At 38.9% G+C, this 17139-nt stretch overlaps 2 protein-coding genes across 2 annotated transcripts; one reads left to right on the forward strand and one right to left on the reverse strand.

Moving 5' to 3' along the window:
* Nucleotides 1-1078: 1078 nt before the first annotated feature.
* On the reverse strand, nt 1079-2953 carry LOC112180085 (gibberellin 20 oxidase 1). The gene is made up of 3 exons (XM_024318602.2): nt 2403-2953; nt 1939-2257; nt 1079-1522 (listed from the first exon to the last, which is right to left on the reverse strand). Exons 1-3 carry the CDS (start codon nt 2918-2920, stop codon nt 1232-1234), a joined length of 1128 nt encoding a protein of 375 aa, XP_024174370.2. The 5' UTR covers nt 2921-2953; the 3' UTR covers nt 1079-1231.
* A 13397-nt stretch (nt 2954-16350) lies between these two features.
* LOC112168060 (protein pxr1-like) lies at nt 16351-16926 on the forward strand. The gene has a single exon (XM_024305179.1). It carries the CDS (start codon nt 16351-16353, stop codon nt 16924-16926), a length of 576 nt encoding a protein of 191 aa, XP_024160947.1.
* The last annotated feature ends 213 nt before the right edge of the window (nt 16927-17139 follow it).

A 17139-nucleotide genomic window follows, 5' to 3' on the forward strand; every position in this document is an offset into this window, starting at 1 on the left:
ATAATAAAACCAACAGCTGCTTTCTTATTGTTGACAACAGAACCATCGAAATTGAGCTTGGTGAAGCCAGCAGGAGGAGGAAGCCAGCGAATAACTTGAGAGGTAGAAATAGGACCCTTGAAAACAAAAAGCTGATTAGGGTTTAGTTTAAAAAAAAAAAAATTTTATTTTGAAAAAGAAAGAAAAAGGTTCATTCATGAATGCTCTGGGCCACTGATAGAAGAGATATTTTAATAATTAATTGAGAGAGAAGATGGTTTTGTGGGGCTGGCAAAGGAAGAAAGTGAAAAAACAGAAAGAGGAGAGAGAGTTGGTAGCCCTTTGGGCTTTGGCCACGGACGGATTTAATTTTAATGAATAAATCTCAAAAGTAACTGTCATGATGTACCTTTATTAACTTATTTGGTCACTGTTACTGGTCATAATTTCACTAGAGCTACAGATTTGTTCTAACTGTGGCAAGATTGTGACCATTGGTGCTTAATTGGCCACCAACTCTCTAATTGTACCCATTGTGCTGTGCCCATAGGCCGTTTTTCTAGTAGTGTGTGCCTATTTGTGTCGTAGTGTTAACATAGTTTATAGATCCACTTTTTTTTTAGTGAGTGTAGAATGTTCAATGAGTTGACCTAATCTATGTATCGTTGTGGTATTACTACAAATTTTTTATCTACCCAATGTCAGTAAATGAAAGATATGTAATAGCCTGTTCTGACTTCAGCTGAATGGTATTCGTCCGATTTGAGTTTGATTAAAAAAAAAAAAGAACAGGCAACCAGCCCCTAGGATGTATAGCTTTTTAGGAACTTTGGTTATGATAAATTAAACCTAGTATTGTCAGACAATTTTTTTTTTAAATAGCATTAGCTTATTTTTAGCATTATTAATGGCTATATACGTGTTGGTAGGAGGATAGTATGGGAAACTTTGGGCATTTCATCATCTTTGGTGGTTGCTTAAAGTCTTTCCACAACTCATTGTAATTGATTCATAGTCAATGAAGTTCTTATTTGATAAAAAAAAAAAAATTATTAAATTTATTACCAGACAACAATCAAATATGATTGCTTTCACACATTTTCATTATCAATGAGAAACACATGCTGAGGACATTATTCATGTTTGAATTGATAGAAAACTAAAATTTAGAACAACAAGCTAGATAATATGGAGTCTTTTTATTTCTTTACTCCGATCCATTGTACACCACCAAGTACTTAACCCAGACTCCCTAGTTTCCTTGGTCTTTCTTTTCCTCTCCACCCTTCTGCTTACTACTCCAGGCCAAGAAAGCATCAATGGTGCTCCTGTCAGCCCTATACTGTTTCTGGGTAAACTCTAGTAGAGCAGGCCAAGTAAAGTCCGGGTACAACCTCTGGTTATCAGCACTAATCAAACTTGCTGGTGGAGTCACTACTCTGTCCTTGTTTGAATTCAGAAAGAAAGTAAGAGATTTCCTTACAGCTTTGTTATTTACCACAGCCCTGTGCAAGCAGCTTTTGTAAATCCCATTGCTCAAAGCCTGCAAGTTCACGTCAGGAGGAAAGCATACATTAATTAATGAATCCCAATTTTTGTCCAACTCTAAAATGTACGTCTGTAAATTAGAGGCCCAAGGAAATAGCGTGGAGGCTTAAAGTCGATCTCATTAGAGAAGTGAAACATGAACAATATATATCGGTGCTTTAATTATATATATAGCACGACAAATATTTAGTTAGATTGAAGAGTAAGCGGTAATCCATGCCATACTGATTATTGCCGAACAAATGACGACTAATAGTACCAAAGCCTAACCGCATAGAAAATCGAACCTAAATAGATAACAACTCTTGAGCGGTCAAGGTGAAGGCAACATAGGTGCAATGATACTAGGAGTACTAGTGCCTCTACATGCTATTCCATTGCGCAACATATTAACGAATAGAGTTAACTTACCATAAAAGTATCACCAATGTTGACAACGAAAGAACCAAGGACAGGAGTAACGGTGTGCCACTTCTCATCGAAAAACACTTCAAGGCCCCCTACTTGATCCTGATGAAGGATTGTCAAGGAAGTGGGATCACAGTGAGGCCCAGTTCCCAGTGTTAAATCTGGTTTTTGGCACATTGGATAGTAGTTCAACCTCATGATCGAATCGTTTCCTTCGTAGAACTCTTTGAAGTACTGGCCAACTCGCAGGCTTAGTCCCAATAGCTCCAGTATGCCCTTGGATAGTTTGTTCATCACTTCACAGTACTCTTGGTAGAACTTCCTAGAAAGGAAAAAAAAAAAAGAAAAGACAATGACCAATATATTGGATTTCGCGGATAATTAAGGTCTAAAAAAAGGGATATAGAAGGTTAAAATCACAGTAACATTGACAAAGTAGTAGGAGGTGGATCACAATTTAATATTACCCGATTTCTCTGAAATCTTCACCCAACGTATTCACAAAGTAGTCCTTGACGACTGTTGAGCTCTGGCTCTCAGCAGAGTACCTAAAAGAAAGTGTTTCTTTCCATGGAAGGTTGGAGTTAAACCTGCCGGTGAAGCTACTAGCATAGCCGTAGCTCTCACCAACCTTCCTCTGAGCCCTATTCTTCTCCGAGAGCTTCATCTCAAAGAACACGTCCATGTACTCGTGAGCTTTCGCAAGGAGCTCCGGATCAACTCCATGGTTTACAATGAGGAAGAATCCATGCTTTTTGCAGGCCTCGTCGACTAAACGAATTGAGTTCGCGACGATGGCAGGGTCGCCGCTGAGGAAGCCGTTCAGGTCGATGGCCGGAGCGAGAATGTCCGGCCGGTTGGGGATCGGCTTCTCGTGGTCTGGCCATATGAACTGGTAAGGGATGTTGGATTGATACTGAATGACTTGGGAGTCGAAAATCACAGGGGTTTGGTCGGGAGGAGCAGGCACCGGCAGGGCCAACATGGTTTTTGCAAACTGGAGAGACTCAGAGATAGATGGAGATGGTTGGTTTCTGAAAAGGAGCCAGACTGCAGAGCTTATAAAGAAGACGAAGGGGAGAGAAGGGAGCAGAGACTACGTTACAATCGTAGAACATGCATGAGGGTTTTACATGTGTAGGATATGGGAGCCTTGCATGTATGACATTTAACTGAAGGTTACATGCATGAATCACACACATACATGATACATGACAGGTTATGCAGGTTGATGTCACATTGTCACGTTTGTTGTGAGTACTCAAATCATTTGTAACGCATACATACAGGTTTAATTTGTAGGAACCCTGCCCTAAAATTGGACAGAAAGGGAGGAGAATGGTCCATCTCCTTGAAATTAATCCACCGGAGGTTGATTCGATGGAAATTGTTGAGGTTGGGAATGGGGGCCGGAAAGTGCTGAACAATCTTTCCCTTTTTACTATATACATTGCATATGTGTTGTGCAGAAGCGTAACAAACACAATATTGATATGAAATTAGATAGCAACCATGCAAGCAACAAAAAAGAAAACAAAACACAAAAACACAAGGATTTATAGTGGTTCACTCAATCAATGTGATTGAGCTACGTCCACTTTCGAAGCCGCGGAGAAATTTCACTATAATCAATTGGAGAGAATACAATTAGAGTTTAGCAATAAAACTCTCTACCCAAAACCCTCAATACAATTAGATTAAGAGAGAATCTTACGTATGCCAGACCAATTAGGAATCAGCAGGGGGTATTTTGGGGTTGCACTTTTAAAAAGCAAGGATAGTTAAGAAAAAAGGAGAAAAGTTTCTTTCTTCTGATTGGCTTGCCCTAAAACCACGTGGTAGGGAAACCCCCTCCTAAGAATTTCTCTTGGATTAATTGTCTCACTCTTTCACCTCTTACAAACTAGGGGTAGCAAGGCCTATATATAGAGGGGGCAGCAAGGCCTATATATTCCCTAGTTAAAGTAGGCATACAACTAGCAGGCATACATACCCTAATTAACCTATGCAGCCCACCCACGTGATCACCATGGACTTCTCAATAAAGATTTTGTCTACTATTCAATTAAAGTCAATATTCAACAATATGCGCGCACATAGACGTTTAAATTCAAATCATCATTTATTGTTTTACATATAGCGGCTCAAAAAGTTTTCTTTTTGGTCTGTAACCACCTCTTGAAAAGTTTTATTTTTTATCTGTATCCACGTACCTTTTGAACTTTAGGGACATTTAGAGAAACATTGACGATGTGGTGTTAGCTCAGTAGTTAGAGCACCCATTACCTAAGATCAAGGTCCTGAGTTCGAGTCACCATGGAGGTAGGAGTGAAATTTTTTGATCCTTTTTTTAAAGAAAAAAAAAACATATTTGGCTATTTTATCTAATAAGATGTAATTGATTGACTTTCATGTTACTAAATTTAGGCCGGTACTAAATTGTGACAAAGTTGCTTCAACTATTTTACTACATAGCTCTCTAGTTATGGAAATACCGAAAAAGACAAAGATAATCTTCCCTTTACTATTGAAGTATGGTTGCCATGTATGATGAAAATTAAACAATGGTTATGTAAATCAATATAGATGGTAATGCAACATCCGCATCCTCGAACTAATTTTTTTTTTTTTTTCAAAGCTTATATATAATGGAGAATGGTCGAGATGTCAATTTTATGTGTTTATATATATATATATATATATATAGTGAGGGCTCTTTATATATTATTTTTTAATAGGGAATGAATTACATCTTAATATTCATTGAGATGTCATATATCTATACATGTAACACTTTTCAGAGACCTTCCTTAACAAGAAAAAAGGCTATGAAAATTAACATACTGTTTAAGTAAATCCAAAATATGTGCACAAGACCGGACGTCTCATTTGCAATGAACTTGTTAGCTACATATATCTCTACGCCAACGCGACGCCATTGGATTAGTGTAAAAGATATCTTTCGGTACTTGAGATGTACGATTGATATGGGCTTGTTCTATCCCTACAGAGAGAAGATGGATTCTAACCCATCACACACCAGGAACGCCGCCAGCACTGGCTTGCGTCCACTATATATCCTCATCCCAAAACGACATGTGTTTTGGAAGGTTTTGCTGATATTGGGTATCTCTCTAACCCACACAAAAGTCATTCCCAGACTGGTTAAGTGTTCACCATGGGTAAAGACCGTGATATCTTGGAGGTCTACAAAATAGACCCTAGTCGCTATATCTTCGAACAATGCAGAAATTATTGCTCTTCACTAAGTGGTTCGTGAATGTATATGGATTGGATCTATAATTATGAATATTCGAACAATTGTGGTTTGAAGTCTATCACAGATGAGCCTACGAGCGTATAGGCTAATGCTACTTGTTTTGAACAAATAAAGCAAGGCTATATAAAAAGCGACAACACCAAGCATAATCAGTAATAACAGACTCTCCTCAAGATCAAAGTGAACTAGGTTCAATCTGAGGACAGTGTGGCAGGCTTGCTCACTAAGTCATTGTCTAAATTCAACTTTCGAGAAACATGTTGGTAGCATCATTTGCGGAAGTTATCCGAACTCCCATGACCGTAGTCATCACGGGGAGATGTATGCATGTATAGTCTCAAAACGTGAAGGGTGTGTTGTGCTCTTTTCCCCCTTCATCCGAGGTTATTTTTGTTCCACTGAGTTTTTGTTACTCGGCAAGGTTTTTAATGAGGCAACGAGAGGAGCACCACATTTGGGCTACACAAGGGGGAGTGTTTAAGTAAATCCAAAATATGTGTCTGGCCTAAACTGTAGGTTACTTGACCTAGTTGTAATAGGGTATTGAATTAGAGATATTCTCAGAGATATTCATAGATATCTGATTAATTGTACAATTATCTTTCTTTGTACAACTCTGTATCTATGTCTTGTAATTCTCTATATAAAGAGACCTCTATTTTCAATAAAAGCACAACTCAATTCTCTCCCAATTCAGTTTTCCTTAAACACGTTATCAGCACGACACCCTAACCCTAAAACCTAATAGCCAAAACCCTAAATCCGAATACAAAACCTTGAAACGCTTCCGGTCCCTGCCGCACATCTTGAAGCCCACCATCCCAGGAGTCCAGAACCAGTGACGCCACCTCAAGAACCAGCCGAAAACCTACCGAACCGGCCACCGGAAGCTCCAAACCACCCGCAGCAAATACTCCACCGGTTCACCACCTTCCGGACCTCCAATTGCTATGAAATTTTTCCAGCTGTAGCGCCTCAATCCAAGAGTCCGGGAACTGGAAAAATTTTCCCCTGAACCAGCCACCTAAGAATCTGCACCCTTGAACTGGCAGAAGAAGAAAAGAAAAAAAAGGAAGGAGAAGCCCAGAAGAAGTCAAAGCCCCCAGCACTGACCTACGTCCACTATCCCCATCCCAAAACGACATGTGTTTTGGAAGGTTCTGCTGATATTGGGTATCTCTCTAACCCACACAAAGGTCATTTCCAGACTGGTTAAGTGTTCACCATGGGTAAAGACAGTGATATTTTGGAGGTCTACAAAATAGACCCTAGTCGCTATATCTTCGAACAATGCAGAGCTTCACGAAGTGGTTCTTAAATGTATATGGATTGGATCCATAATTACGCATGTTCAAACAATTGTGGTTTGAAGTTTATCACAGATGAGCCTACGAGCGTATATGATAATGCTGCTTGTTTTGAACAAATGAAGCAAGGCTACATTAAAAGTGACAATACCAAACATAATCAGCAACAACAGACTCTCCTCAAGATCAAAGTGAACTAGGTTCAATCTGAGGACAATGTGGCAAGCTTGCTCACTAAGTCATTGCCTACATTCCACTTTCGAGAAACATGTTGGTAGCATCGTTTGCAGAAGTTATCTGAATTCCCATGACCGTAGTCATCAGGGGGAGATGAAGACATCAGGGGGAGATGTCTACATGTATAGTCTCGAAACGTGAAGGGTGTGTTGTGCTCTTTTTCCCCTTCAACCGAGGTTATTTTTGTCTCACTGGGTTTTTGTTTCTCGGCCAGGTTTTTAATGAGGCAACGAGAGGAGCACCACGTTTGGATGACACAAGGGGGAGTGTTTAAGTAAATCCAAAATATGTGTCTGGCTCAAACTCTAGGTTACTTGACCTAATTGTAATAGGGTTTTGAATTAGAGATATTCTCAGAGATATTCATAGATATCCGATTAATTGTACGATTATGTTTCCTTGTACAACTCTGTATCTATGTCTTGTAATGCTCTATATAAAGAGGCCCATATTATCAATGAAAGCACAACTCAATTATCTCCCAATTCAGTTTTCCTTAAACACATACGCAATTGTATTATTTTGGTTAATCAAATATTTAAATGAGATTCAAAATGCGTTCTAGTGCCTTTTTTGAGTTGTCGGAATAATTAAGTCTGTTGAGAGTGTGTAAGCTATACATCTTGCAATCTTGGGTAGTCTCAAGGAATCAATGGTTAAACTTAAAGACTCTGATCATGGACCAATAAGTTATATTTAGGAGCGAGATAGTTGAAAGTTAAAATAGAGAGCCACTTAAAAATTTGGTGTAACCGCAATTTTTGATAATATAAATTTTATCCGTTATAACAGCTGCATCAGACTCTTAAGTGACTTTTCATTTTAACTTTTACCTATCTCGCTCCTAAATATAGAGAGCAAGATGAGGCTCTCTCTTATTTTTCTTAATTTAAAAAATTTCTTTTAAGTTGTTACTTGTAATTTATAAATATATTAAACTATTTTTTCTTCATTCAGATAATAATATAAATTTATAATTAACTAAAATAGAGAGAAGTAGTGCAGACGTATTTTAAAATTGACTAGCCAAAATGACTTGTTAGCTCATACACCTAAAATTGAAATAAAAAATGGCTAGCATTACTAACAATGCTCAAGAAGTTAAGAATATCTTGTATAACATTGGACAACATCAACTTTTGGGATCGTTTGCTTTGCAAAAATTGGACTGTTCTGCATCTAGGGTTTCCACTCGCTTCTTATTCGGCGGCACTCATGCCTAGCGTTGGCTAGCCTCGCCGGTAAGGAGCTGCTGCCGGGTCGGATTGTGAATTCTATCTGCCTGGAAGCTTCAATGAAAGGGTTTGGCTCGAGGCTAGATGAGTTTAGCGACGAGTCCCGAAGCCGAAGCCATCTTCTGTGCGGTGGTTGTGTGCACAAGGATGGCGCGCCTAATCAAGGGACTTCCAGGTCCAACGAGTCTATGGGATTGGGCGGTGGGGAAGGATTGGGGATCGGGGCACGATGTAGTGCAGAGGGTTTCATTTCGGCGTGTCTCGGCATAGGGCATGATGGTGTGGGGCGTCGCGGCTTAGGGCGTGGTGACAAAAATCGCGGTGGTGTGAGTCGGGACATCATTGGGTCATGGCGGAGGGGACTACTTGCATTGTACCAGAACTGTGCTTGTAACGCCCCAAGCTGCACCTCACCAACTTAAGCACGTCATAGTGCCGCGAGACTCTAAAACATAAACCGAATGCTCGATTTACATTCTAGAGAACCGCTAGGCATTTTGTTTGAAAACCTTTCGTAGAAACACAGCGGAAGCTACAAATACTTTTGAGGTGAAAAAATTCGTTTCAATCAGCTAAAGCTTGGAATTAGTGTTCACAAAAAGGGTACGCACTTCAAAGAACAAGAGTGTGACTGGATTTGACACTCAGTTGACTGTTTACAGGTCTCGGAATACGAAGTTCAAGAAATAAAAAGGTAATTTACCGAATTTGATCTGCACACCCAGCTCCATCCGCTATTGTCCCGTTACCAGTGCACAGTACCTGCATCCAAACTGTTGTAGGGGTGAGCTTTCGTCCTCGCTGCTCTACAGGAACTCGACCACGACTAGGTTTGAAACCAGTAAATATATATTTGGGATCCCAGTATGAAAATAAGCTTAAACCAAACATTTTAAGGAACGATAAACTTTAAAAACTCGATGCATGATTAGAAAACTACGTGCGCTTTACCTGATGGCCTGGTTCCATAGAACCAATATCTGACCTTACCAGTCACAGAGCGCCAACTTATCACACTAGCTACACACACGGAACCGGGTCGTCATTGCGACTGCACATCATCCGACCGGTGTAGCTAACCCTCCGGAGGTTTAGGGGTGGCTAATCCCCAAGGAAGTCATCGACCACCTTTTCGCTCTCACCCACCGCCATCAACAATCTTATACGCACGTTAACTTAAAAACATATTAAATTTGAACTAACAAAATACTTTCATCATGCATCACGTATATAAACAAATATGGAAAACCACTAGCCAATAGAGAGTCCCGAGTCCCCTACCTGGATTTCGAAGCTTTACCATTTCACGTTGTTCGGAAATCACGAATCTTCCGTTCCTCGGATAGCTGGAGTCCTAAGTTCCGACATTTCGATAGTTAATAACTTTTGAACAGTTAAACGAAATCTCAACGATTAATATATCGTCCAACCCAACTTTTCCTGGTTTGACCAGGAGTTGACCAAGGGTTGACCACATTTGACCATGTTTGACCAATCGAGGTAGATTCGATAATTACCTAAATTATCGAACATTCACTTGAAGTTACGTTATCGACCAAACATATATTGAGTGCACCCGATTTACTAAGGCCACCCAATATATATATAATTCTTTTCTTTACTCATTATCAAACCGCAAAATACACAAACAAACTAATAACAACTTGACTAACGAAAGATCTCAAATTTACTTAATAGTTTTGTCGCATAGTAATTCGACGGAATTTACTATGGACACCCAAGCTTCATGACCTGACCATTTTTCAAACTTTTCACAACAATTAATCTCTTCCATTGAAATATTTATTCCTTGCCAAGTTCACTAGCAATACTTATCAACCATCTTAACCAACACGAGCAGAACATCAACAACCAAACCTTAACTAGTCAGCTATGCTTCCACAATCACAATCCACTCAAATCAACACATAACCCATTCTGCACACTCAATCAAACTTATGACCGAGATATTTCAATCTCAACCAAACCACCCAACTCAGTTCATCAAGTTTCGATTGTCACAACAAGGGTAATAAGGTTCAAATTATACCTTCAAGAATTGATTTAAGCCAAACCCAGTTTCCTACACACCGCCGAAGCTGGTTTGAGGAAGAACTGATGTTTCTGGTGCTACAACCTAGCGTGATCCTTGAGGCCCGGCCTACAGATGCTGTCCAGCCAAAAACGAAGCCCAGAAAGGATGGAAGAGTCGCCGGCGTCGAAGAACACAGTAGCCCGAGGCCAAACCCAGACACGAAATTGTCAACACTCGATCAAATTTTTAAAAAAAATTAATTATACAGACATGTAGAGCTTGACGAGAGGATGAAGTTCCCTACCAAAGGCAGCCCAAACGGTGGCCGGAGTCGCCGGAAATTGCAGAGGTTGCTGGAGACAGGTCGGGGCTTCTCGTCGTCTGCTCTCCGTTCGCAGTCGCTGCATGTATGATCTGAGACCATAGGAACGTAGGCGACGGCCAGACGAAGCTTTTTCCGGTGGTCCTCTGCGGAGAGATGGCCGGAGGGGCGATTTCCAGTCGGGTCGCGAGTTGCAGTTCGGGTCAGAGAGCTCTGATGCTCTCTCGAGTGTTCCGGATCAATCTGACTTGGTCCTCCTCTCTTTTAAAGTGAAATTGATGGTCCAGATCAATCGGTGGAGAGGATAAACGACCCAGATTGCACCCCCTAGTTTTCTTTAATTAATTTTATAAAATCCCACAACTTCGAAAAATCACGATAAATGGCCCGAGTAGCCGAATAATCCTCCGAAAATTTCCACGAATTCATCGTGTCGTGTACTTTAATATCCAACTCTCAAATTGAGGTTTGCACTTGATGAAAATTTCTGAAAATCCTCTCAGGCGCGTGGATGATCACAGAGATCGTTAAACAATTTCTCGAACGATCTCCACTAAACTCGACACACTTTTCCGGGGCTCACAGTGCTAGTCGCCATTCAGCGAGGAAGATGAAGTCTTGGGCTTGGGCGTGCTATTCTCTGCTGGGCCTGAGTTTGGGCCTCTTTTCTTGGGTTGTCCTCTTAGGCAGAGTGATTTGGGCTAGGGTTTTCTGCCCTTGTCCTCTATTTTGTTTTTAGTTAGGCTAATTACAATAAATTTCCTTCTATTCGGAAGCTATGCATTTTCATGCACTCTATGTACCTCTAGCGCCTCTGGAGTAGTACCAAAGGAGGATCTCCGCTATCTCTACGTATTTGATTGTATAATGGGTAGTTTTCCTTGTGAGGTATGTGGTGGGCATAAAGAAATCTTGTTGAGCAATGATCTGTGTTGGAAATGTAGGTTAGGATTCTGAACGTTTTTGTGCTTTCTTATGATAATTGGTTTTGTTCCAAGGTTGGTTGTTAATGATTATGACAATGCATGAGTTTTTATGTTTCAAGATGCATCTGAGGGGAGCTCTATTTGGTTATACCCTCCTCCCTTATAATTTATTAGAACTGTGATTATGAAGGTCTCTTTGGGATAGGTAACAATATTTCTACTTTTCATGCAGTTAGAGTGAATGTGAAATTGTTTATTCTGGAACTTGTGACTTTAGTGATACAATTGGTCAGGGATTATGGAATAAAATGAAGCTTTTTGATGCATAATAGTCCACTTTCAGTGCTTTGGCTGGCACCGCAACTGAGGTGATTGTTTCTTGGCCAATTCACCATGTAATTTGGTCTGTTTTCTATTTACTGAATCAATAATTTTTTCAATTTTAGGTAGAAAACTGAGTTAATTGGGATTTGGGATTAGATTGAGCAACTCGCATACTTGCTGTTCTGATACTATGCAGGCATGATGCAGAAGTTATTTGGGCTGCAATAAGTCTGGTGAATCCTAGGTTGGTAGATGCAATGAAGCTATCATTCAAATTACGTCTTCATTAAGAGAACTTGGTATCATAGTGGAGGTAAGTTTGCACTATTGTTCTTTTTAAGCCAAGTTATCCATTCATTGTCAAGCCCTTCTCATTTCTTAGAACTGAGTCACTGTTTTGCCTTGCAGATGCCACAGCCTCTACAAAATCTCAAAAATAAACTTCCAACGCGGCAGATGTGTCTCCAGTAATGAGTTCAAAGTGCAAGAGCAAGTAGACAATATTCCAAAATATGGGGAAGTGATCAGGAGCATGCCAAAAAGATGAAGAGTTCATTGCAACACTTTCCAGCAAACCAACGACCAATAATTTGGTTAGCAGTATGTTGGATTTAGTACACAAGGATCTCTAGACTGTTTTGAATTGATATTGATGGTAAAGAATACTTTGGGTTAATATATTCTTATTTTGTCGGCTCATCCTTACTATCTATTAAATGCTATGAAAATGAATTTTCTTGCTATAGATTAGAGAATCAAGAATGACAAAAGTAAAAGGTTTTTATAAAGTTGTCGTAAAAAGACTAAATTTCTCACTTAATTAAATATGCGGCAATTTTGGATTGTCGCAACTAGTTCTCGCTTTATGTGTTTTATTGATTGTCATAAGCGACGAAATTACATAGTTGTCGTTTTTTTTCAATATGCGTCGCAATTAGTTCCTCGACGAAATTATAGAAGACAAACAAAAAGCCTCACATATAGTTTTCTACAACAAATACATTTGTGTCACATATTAATATATGCAACAAAAATGAAACCTCGTAATTATTTTTTGCAACCAAAAAAAGTCTCGCATATAAATTTTTTATCAAACATATAAACCTCGCAGACGAAATATGCAACGTAAACGAGGTCTCGTATATTAGAAATTGTAACAAATATAAAGTCTTGCTTATAGCATTTTGTAATGCACTCACTTGTCTCGCAATATGTTATATGCGAGGAACGAATTGCGTTACTTATTGAAAATGCAACAAACATCCAATCCCCGCATATGGAATATGCGACGTAAACTAAGCCTCGTATATTAAAAATAGTAATAAATATAAAGTCTTGCATAGTTTTTGGTAACATACTTGTGAGTCTCACAATTTGTGATATGTGAGGAACCAATTGCGTCGCATATTGAAAAAACAACCACCGTGTAATTTCATCGCTTTTGACAATTAGTAAAACACATAAGGTGATAACTGGTTGCGACAACCCAAAGTCGTCGCATTTTCAATTTAGCGAGAAATTTTGACTTTTTACGACAACTTTGGGTTGTCGCCGATGACATTTTCTCTTGTAGTGTATGTACCACTGTGGGTACTACCACTAACTTCTTATCTGTCTATACCCTTAAATGGCAGCGGGAGGGTATGTAATGACCTATTTTGGCTTGTGATGAATATATTTTCTCGCCCCATGGGCCTATTAAAAAAAAATGCTCAAGAAGTTAAGATAGAGAGTTTGCTGAAAATGCTCTTAAGAATGTGTATATAAAACTTCTCTTAATTATTTGGTTTTCATAAATAAATTCAAGAATTCAAATGACCATATTTGGAACTTTCAATAAAAATCTTTAAAGTTATACAACTGTAGGGATAATATATTGAAAAAGAAAAAACATAAATACTCCATATGCCTCCATTATAATTCATATCTTAATCTTTACCCAATCATATCGTTTTGCATATTCTTGGGTCCTGATGTTGTACAAAGACATTCCAGTAGTTCGAGCACTCCATATGCAATGAACTCCACTAAAAGGACCAATCTCTCTAGGATTGAAAACAAAAAAGTAAACTTCATAATTCGAGTACCACCCATTGCATTCAAAACTTGTGTCTAAGCCAAGACAAAAACCAAATTCAAATTACTCGTTTGGAGGGAGAGGACGAGGACCAATAGTGTCATCATCAGATAGACACTTGAACACGAGTTGTTCGCCCACGACGAGATTGTTAATGACACGCACGAAATACTTTCTCCCAAGTAATGCCTCCTTGCTCCTACTTGGCCTTGGCCTGAAGGCCAATGCAAGAATGAGCACAAAACAATAAAGGGAAAAAGTTACAAACAGTACCCCAATTTAAAGTCATTCTAAACTTTGGTACCTCATATTCTAAATATATTACTTAATTTGGTACCTCAACTTATTATTTACGCATAAGATTCATACACGCCGTTAATAACACCGTTAATTCGAGTGCTATGTAGCCTTTTGCTATGGGTATTTTCGTCAATTTATGCTTTCCCACCAAAAATTCCATGGGAGAGGATCTAAAATTCCTTTCTTTTTGCTGAAAATAAATCTGTCATCAAGGAAAATATTATATTTGGATTTATGGAAGATCAATTTAAGCTATTATACTAAAAATTTTGACTTACTGTTATGATTCCAGGAAACATAATAATTAAAATGAGAAGAGGTGAGAGATTTATCATTTTCAGCCTACTAATTCACAAACAGAGTGTGATCCGGATACAATTAGATTGTCTGCTAGTTTTATTAATTGTTGATTCTATATCATCTGATTTTAGCTCTTCAAATGTAATTTGTTGGGCAGATACTTGTTTTCTTTCAAGTTTAGGGTTTGAGTATTTTCCTTTTTATTGAAGAACTCTTCAGACAAAGAAGGAAAAATGCTTGTTCAATTCATTATGCATAATCAATTTCAATGCCAATCATAGCAAAGTGTCTCTAGTAGAGTTGTAGAAATTGTTTGAAACTTTTAGTATTTATGGTTGTTGTAGTTATTCGCTGACTCTTTAAACATAGATCCATGGTTATATTGTTTCATCGGCAATGAAGAAAGATGTAACAAGTGTTTTTGTTTTTTAATAAAAATAAATATGAATTAACGGAGTAAGTTTTTGTTAAATGGCAAATACCATGAGATTTTTGGTGGGAAAATATAAATTGACTAAAATATCCATGACAGAAAGCTACATGACACTTGAGTTAACGGTGTTATTAACAGTGTGTATGAATTTTATGCATGAATAATAAGTTGAGGTACCAAAATGATATATTTAGAATATGAGGTACCAAAGTGTAGAATGACTTTAAGTTGGGGTATTGTTTGTGACATTTTCCCAACAATAAAATTTCCATGCTGTTTTCTTTCGATCCCTTCATTTCTGATTGATTATTTTTTTTTCTTATGTGTATTTAACATGTTTTTATAGCGCAATATGCTTCTATTTGGTCAATCTATACAGTAGTCGTTAGATATGAATATAGAATAACATCTGAGAAATAAATGATCCTAAACGACCGGGTATTTATAATTAATTTTAAGGGGCTGTGACCACTTACCCAAAATATGGCCCAACATTCCCCAAACACCACCTAGTTTTGATTGTGGCCACTCACCCAAACCACCAGTGTCACGACGCATATAGGGTCCTCAAATACCACGATTTACAAAACTGCCACTAACTACTAATTACACGACTCAATTCGTGACAGTTTTCTCTCTCTCTCTCTCTCTCTCTCTCTCTCTCTCTCTCTCTCTCTCTCTCTCTCTCTCTCTCTCTCTCTCTCTCTCTCTCTCTCTCTCTCTCTCTCTCTCTCTCTCTCTCTCTCTCTCAAGTCAAACCGGTTTGAAACTCTCCGTCCCTCCATATGCGACTCTCTATCTCTCTCGCTCTCTCACTCTATCTCTCTCTCTCTAATCCCGGGTAAACGATCTCGATACTCACCGAAGACCGTCGAGTAATTTTATCGGTCCGGTAACGCTTTTTGTTCCTCTGACATTGGAAAAATAGAAAGAGGTAAAAATCTGATTTCTGACTTATTTTTCCAGATTTTCATGTTTTCTGCCGAATCTATGACATAAAGGATGCATTTAAACGTGTTGTTGGATTCAATTTTGTTCATTTATGTGAAATCAGTGAAAACTAGGTAAGGTTTCTGTATTGCATGTGTGGAATACTGTTTGGGAAGTGGTTCATTGATCATAAACTGGTAATTGAGTGATAATGCAGACTTTCAGAAAGCCTATTTTGAAGTGCTAACCTAGAAAACATAACTCTATTACCCCCCAGTAGACTTCCTTTTGGGGGGTACATGATCAATGTTCTGTTTATTCCAGTACCTAATCTGCGATTTGAATGTAAAATTATTGGTGGTCTACTGGGGCGCAATAGGGAGATTATTGCCAACTAGTAATGTTTTATCTGTGGTCCATTTATGCCTTGCAATTAGGTCTAGTGGGGGGCAATACACACAATACTTCCTTCCAAAAACGTGGGGATTGGATAAGTGATCTGATCCTTTGCTTGTAAAATTGTGCAACATTGTGTGAGCCATAGTAAGGTGTGTTATCAGGGGGTCTATTGGGGGGCAGTAGAATCATTATTGAACCTCAACAATGTTTTTATTTCGGGCCAATAATCTTCTAATGTTGTTACTGACATGATCATTTTGGTGTTTGTTTGCTGCGCAGAATGACTATACCTAAATTCACCTTGTCCATAATGAGTGATTCCGAAGATTCTGTCCATAGTTCAGAGGCTTCCGATGCGGGAACTGAGAGTACATTTAACCAGCCAATTCAACAGAAACTAGACCAAATCAAAAAGAGGAAGCGACAAGAAGCAGAAGACTTTACGGATGAAGCCTCTGCGGAAGAAGGGGTCAATCAAGATTCGGAACAATCACTGGAAGACAAATCAGAATCACAAGGGGAACAGACAACGAAGAGGTTTATCATAAAAACAAGACAACAACCAAAAAGGAAAACAGTTGAAGGCGAAGAAGAAACAAGGAAGAGGAAAAATGTTCAATCGCGAAAGAGTAAAGGGAATAAGGCAATAAAAGGGAAAAAAAGGAAGGAAGAACCAAAAAAGGAGGTCCAAAAAGCTAAAATTGAATGGAGGCAGCAGAAGTGCACACTCAGTTCCTTCTGGAGAGTGGTGGACGCACACAAGGAGAGAATACCAGAAGAAACAAAGGAAATTTTGAGGGGTACTGATTTTGGTGAGATGATCGTACCATTCTGGGAAGACAAGATAACTGAGAACCAGCTCCACAAACATGAAGCGGACTTGTAGGTAATAATGAGGCACTTCGACCGCAATGACAACAACTGGAAGTTTGGTGATGTTGTTATGGAAATTACGGAAGCAGACATCACTGCTTTGTTTCACCTCCCTGCCGAAGGAGAAGTGTTCAACGTGAACAAGAGGGTGGTCAGAGACAAAATGGAACACTCCACAATATTTGGCAGCCCTTCGAAGAAGCAGGCTGTCCTTAGATCTGACGTT

This window comes from Rosa chinensis, chromosome 1 (assembly GCF_002994745.2).
Source record: "Rosa chinensis cultivar Old Blush chromosome 1, RchiOBHm-V2, whole genome shotgun sequence".
Classification (NCBI taxonomy): domain Eukaryota; kingdom Viridiplantae; phylum Streptophyta; class Magnoliopsida; order Rosales; family Rosaceae; genus Rosa; species Rosa chinensis.

What these genes read in the sequence shown, in the direction of transcription:
- LOC112180085 (XM_024318602.2), bottom strand. Translation starts at nt 2,920, where the DNA reads ATGTTGGCCCTGCCGGTGCCTGCTCCTCCCGACCAAACCCCTGTGATT. An exon ending in GAAGATTTCAGAGAAATCGG is followed by an intron (nt 2,258 to 2,402) that starts GTAATATTAAAT and finishes TTTCCTTTCTAG; the next exon opens with GAAGTTCTACCAAGAGTACT. An exon ending in ACATTGGTGATACTTTTATG is followed by an intron (nt 1,523 to 1,938) that starts GTAAGTTAACTC and finishes GTGAACTTGCAG; the next exon opens with GCTTTGAGCAATGGGATTTA.
- LOC112168060 (XM_024305179.1), top strand. Translation starts at nt 16,351, where the DNA reads ATGAGTGATTCCGAAGATTCTGTCCATAGTTCAGAGGCTTCCGATGCG.